This window comes from Myotis brandtii, unplaced genomic scaffold, assembly GCF_000412655.1.
Source record: "Myotis brandtii unplaced genomic scaffold, ASM41265v1 scaffold144, whole genome shotgun sequence".
NCBI classification, from domain to species: domain Eukaryota; kingdom Metazoa; phylum Chordata; class Mammalia; order Chiroptera; family Vespertilionidae; genus Myotis; species Myotis brandtii.
The window spans coordinates 1,543,845-1,549,555 of record NW_005355159.1 but is presented as its reverse complement, the minus strand read 5'-3'; the positions used below and the strand labels follow the sequence as shown (position 1 = coordinate 1,549,555).

The 5,711-nt window shown below is 40.6% G+C and overlaps 1 protein-coding gene across 2 annotated transcripts in view; it reads left to right on the top strand.

Moving 5' to 3' along the window:
• The window catches only part of SNX1 (sorting nexin 1), a 43,742-nt gene that overhangs the window by 13,467 nt on the left and 24,564 nt on the right, over nucleotides 1-5,711 (top strand). For both annotated transcript variants that reach the window (XM_014535473.1, XM_014535474.1), the window contains exon 2: nucleotides 3,350-3,403. In XM_014535473.1, coding sequence (XP_014390959.1) covers nucleotides 3,350-3,403 — 54 coding nt within the window. The remainder of the gene's footprint in view (nucleotides 1-3,349; nucleotides 3,404-5,711) is intronic.

Below are 5,711 nucleotides of genomic sequence, written 5' to 3'. Positions count from 1 at the left end.
CCCCACCCATGCACCAGGCCTCTATCCTATATAGTAAAAGGGTAATATGCAAACTGACCCTAACAGCAGAAAGACTGGGAATGACTGGTCACTATGACACACACTGACCACCATGGGGCAGACGCTCAATGCAGGAGCTGCCCTCTGGTGGTCAGGGCGCTTTCACATGGGGAGCTCTGCTCAGCCACAAGCCAGGCTGATGGCTACCATTACAGCGGTGGTGGTGGGAGCCTCTCCTGCCTCCTCAGCAACGCTAAGGATGTCCGACTGTAGTTTAGGCCTGCTCCCTGTGGGCAAGTGGACATCCCCCGAGGGCTGCCGGGCTGCCAGAGGGATGTCTGATTGCCATCTTAGGCCCAATCCCCCGGGGAGTAGGCCTAAGCCAGCAAGTGGTCATCCCCCGAGGGGTTCCAGACTGCGAGAGGGCACAGGCTGGGCTGAGGGACCCCCCCCTCCCTGAGTGCACAAATTTTTGTGCACCGGGCCTCTGCCTCTAGTATATATATAAAGTTGATGACCTGTGTAGATAGCAGGCTGACAGCTGGGAGCGGAGGCTTGGGGGGAGAGCCTGGGTGGAGGGGTGGGAGGTGGAGAGACTAAGCATAAAAGAATAAAAAAGAAAGAAAAAACTCATGGACATGGACAACAGTATGGTGATTGCAGGGGTGAGGTGTGGAGGGAGGTAGAGGAGCATATAGTGGGGATAAATGGTGATGTAGGGAGACTTGACTTGGAGTGGTGGCAGGTGATGTATTGTAGAATTGTGAACCCTGTAATTTGTATAATTTTATTAACCACTGACTTGTTTCACTTAGCAATGAACATAGGAATATATATATATATATATTTTTTTTTTTTTTGTGCCCTGACTGAGAATTGAACCATGACCTCTTGGTTCCTGGGATAATGAAAAGTAAGGTCCTGAACTAATTTGAACCAATGTGTAATCCAGTTCCCACCTTGCTTTCTCTGACCTGCATATAATCTTTCTTACCTTCTCTCTTTAACTCCAAATTTATGAAAAGAAACTGCAAACTATTATTCTCAGGGGCATTTGAGACTTGCTCCCCCACATATGTCATCAAAAAAAGCACCCCTTTTTTGTTCATAATTTTACCAAATTTAATTTCAGTTCATTGATTTGGATTGGCATTGGACAAACTAAACTTATTTCTTTAGGATTGTTAAAAAGCAGAATTCAACCCAGTAAACATAAAGATCTAATTGACTTTATTGAATGATTCATGAATCCAGAAGCATCCCATCTAGTAAATAGAGGTACTCTCAGGAGTTATGCAAAATGGAAGGGTATTAATGGCAGGAGGGTGGGAAGGAAGTCATTAGTAAAACAAAACAAAAAAAAGTATTGCTTTAGGCCAGGTAATCAACTTAAAAAAAACAAAACTTAACTTATTGGGTAATGAAAAGCCAGACAGGTTTGGATGTTTCTTACATCAACAAAGTAAAATATAAAACAAATGTGAACAGAGATAAAGTTTGGGAGGGATACTGTACAATATGCCCGAGAGAGGGTTAATGTACTTTTGTAAGAAAAGTGTACACCTAAGAAAAGTTAACTTTGCATAGAAAAATGGGCAAAGGACATCAAGATAAGTCACAGAGGTGTTTAGATGTTCTAGTAAACATGAGAAACCTGGCAAAGATTTTTTAAAAGAGAAAATGCTTACTGTTGCTATAGATGCACTACTTTTGTACATTGTTGGGGGAAGAGAGGAGTATATAAGCTTGTGCTATGCTTTCTGAAAGGCAGCTTAGCAGAGCCTTTGAAATTTTTATGTCTAATAATTCTACTTAAGAGTCTATCCCGCCCAGCTGGCATGGCTCAGTGGTTGAGCATCAACCCAGGAACCAAGAGGTCACGGTTCGATTCCCAGTCAGGTCACATGTTCAATGCCCAGTAGGGGATGTGCAGGAAGCAGCCGATTGATGATTCTCTCTCATCATTGATGTTTCTCTCTCTCTCTCCCTCTCCTTTCCTCTTTCTCTAAAAATTAATAAAAACATTTTTTTAAAAGAGTCTATCCCAAGGAAATATATATATATCTAGTGTGTGTGTGTGTGTGTGTATGAATATCACTATTTGTAGTGATAAAAAACCTGGAAACTATCTCAATGTCCATCCTTAGGGAAATAATGACTAGCTTGTGGTAAACTCATACAATAGAGAGTTAAGTCACTAAGAGTGGGAATTGCCGAACCGGTTTGGCTCAGTGGATAGAGCGTCAGCCTGCGGACTCAAGGGTCCCGGGTTCGATTCCGGTCAAGGGCATGTACCCTGGTTGCGGGCACATCCCCAGTGGGGGGCGTGCAGGAGGCAACTGATCGATGCTTCTCTCTCATCGATGTTTCTAACTCTCTATCCCTCTCCCTTCTTCTCTGTAAAAAATCAATAAAATATATTTAAAAAAAAAAGAGTGGGAATTTTTGTACAATTCTTAATGACATGAAAGAATGCTCAGATGCCATTTTAATTCTTTATGCCTATGTTTCTCTATTTCTTTTCTTTTTTTTTATTTCAGAGAGGATGGGAGAGGGAGAGAGATAGAAACATCAATGATGAGAAAGAATCATTGATTGGCTGCCTCCTGCATGCCCCCACTGGGGATCAAGCCTGCAAACCAGGTATGTGCCTTGACGGGAATCGAGCCTGGGACCCTTCAGTCCGTAGGCTGACATTCTATTCACTGAGCCAACCGGCTAGGGCTCTCTCTGTTTCTTATATTACAGCAGTCCCTTTAACATTTCTTGCAATTCTGGTTTGGTGGTGACAAACTCCTTTAGCTATTTTTTGTTTGTGTCTGGGAAGCTCTTTATTTCACCATCTATTTTGAATGATAGCCTTGCTGGATATAGTAATCTTGGTTTCAGATCCTTGCTTTTCATTACCTTGAATACTTCATCCCATTCCCTTCTGGCCTGTAGAGTTTCTGATGAAAAATCAGCTCACAGCCTTATGGGAGCTCCTTTATAGGTAACAGTTTGCTTTTCTCTTGCTGCCTTTAAGATACGCTCTTTGTCTTTAATTTTTGGCATTTTAATTATGTTGTAAATAAATAAGTACTATCAGTAGTAACCTTAAATGTAAATGGATTAATGCTCCAATCAAAAGATATATGGTAGCTGAATGAATATGAAAACATGACCCAAATATATGCTATCTACAAGAGACCCATCTCAGAACAAAGACTCACACAGGATGAAAGTGAAGGGATGGGAAAAAATTTTTCCATGCAAATGGAAATGGAAAAAAAAAAGCTCAAATAAACTCTTACAATAATTCTCTACAAGCTTGTTTGTTTCTTTTTTAATATATTTTTATTGATTTCAGATAGAAACATCTTCCTCTCAAAAGAGACCAAGTCAACAAGAGGATATAACCTTGGTAAACAAATATGCACCCAATATAGGAGCACCTAAATATATTTTTAAAAAAACTTCTGGAGGACTTTAAGGGAGAGATCAAAAGAAATACAGTCATAATAGGGGACTTTAACACCCCACTGGATAGATCTTCCAGACAAAAAATCAACAAGGGCCCATGCAGCATGGTTCAGTGATTGAGCATCAACCTATGAACCAGGAGGTCATGGTTCAATTCCTGGTCAAGGCACATGCTGGGTTGCAGGCTCTATCCCCAATAGGGAGTGTGTAGGAGGCAGCCAATCAATGATTCTCTTCATCATTGATATTTCTATTTCTCTCTGTCCCTCTCTGAAGTCAATAAAAATATATGTATTTTAAAAATCAACAAGTGACACACTGGATCAGATGGATTTAACTGACATTTGCAGAACATTTCACCCTAAAGCTGCAGAATATACATTCTTTCAAGTGCACATGGGTCATTCTCAAAGATAAACCACTTGTTAGGACACAAAACAAGTCTCTACAAATTTAAGAAGATTGAAGCCATATCAAGCTTCTTCTCGGATTACAATGGCATGAAATTAGGAATCAATTGCAATAAAAACACTCAAAAATATTCAAACATTTGGAGGCTAAATAGCATGTTATTAAACAACTAGAGCAGTGATGGTGAACCTTTTGAGCTTGGCGTGTCAGCATTTTGAAAAACCCTAACTTAACTCTGGTGCCATGTCACATATAGAAATTTTTTGATATTTGCAACCATTGTAAAACAAAGACATATTTTTGATATTTATTTTATATATTTAAAGGCCATTTAACGAAAAATCAACCAAAAAATGAGTTCGCGTGTCACCTCAGACACGCGTGTCATAGGTTCGCCATCACTGAACTAGAGGCATGGTGCACGAAATTCGTGCATGGGAGGGGGGAGGTCCCTCAACCCAGCCTGCACCCTCTCCAATCTGGGACCCCTCGGGGGATATCTGACTTCCGGTTTAGGCCCAATCGCCTGCCTGCCTGCCTGATCACCCCTAACCACTTCTGCCTGCCAGCCTGATCACCCCTAACCACTCCCCTGCCAGCCTGATCGATGCCTAACAGCTCCCCTGCCATCCCGATTGCCCCCAACTGCCCTCCCCTGCCGGCCTGGTTTTCCCCAACTGCCCTCCCCTACTGGCCATCTTGTAACCACATGGGGGCGGCAATCTTGTGTGAGGGTGTGATGGTCAATTTGCATAGTATCTCTTTATTATATAGGATGAATGAGCTACCAATGAGATTAAGAAAGAAATATTAAAACTTCCTGGAAACAGATGAGAATGAACACACAACAACCCAAAATCTATGCAACACAGCAAAAGCAATTCTGAGAGGGAAGTTTATAGCACAACATGCCTACCTCAAAAAAACAAGAAAAATTATTAATAAACTACATAACCCTACAACTTACAAAATTAGAAAGAGAACAATAAGAAAAGCCCAGAGTAAGTACAAGGAAAGAAATAATAAAGATCAGAACAGAAATAAATTACATAGAGACCAAAAAATAATAATAATACAAAAGATCAATGAAACCAAGAGCTGGTTCTTTGAAAAATGCTTAAATGGGAGGGGCAAAACCAGAATACAAACTTTTATATACATAGATTAGTACATAGAAAGAATTACAGAGGAAAGATTAGGGTAGTAAATATAGTAATCCATCTAACTATCTTCAATTAGCTAAAACTTTAACTATCTAGAACTCAATCTTGAGTGGTTTTTGGAATGGAGTCCCAGAGGATATCTGAGGAGCAGTTTTCTGTTCTCAGGTAGTTGTTACCTAGCTCTTAAGGGAGCACAAGTCTGTTTTCATCACAGTTCTAGTCAAGCAACTATTGTTTGGGCTCAAAGATGGTCTGATGGAGGGAGAAAGACAGATAATTATGCTCTAGTTGTCATTGCATATTTCATCCATCTGGTTCTGTCTTTTCGGAGTAGTATATAGACAGACACATGGCTCCAGAAAATGTTCTTTGTCTTTAAGCTTATAAGTTTCGATGGTAAATCAGAAAGCTAGCTTTGTTCATCTCCATATCACAGGAATGGGTTCTTCCAAATGCTTTTTAAAATGGCTAAATTCCAACCTGTGCCCTTCTGTTGCTTCAGTGTCCCTAGTGAGCTACTAGTAACTTATGTTTAAATATATTCATCCTTAATGTATCTTGGGTTTTAATCTCTCCTAGATTTCCATCTACAGATGACTGGTATCAGTGGGAACTGGATTAAAAAGAAATCAGATGGGAAGGGAAGGGGGGGGGGGGCTGGGAGAAAAGGGGTAA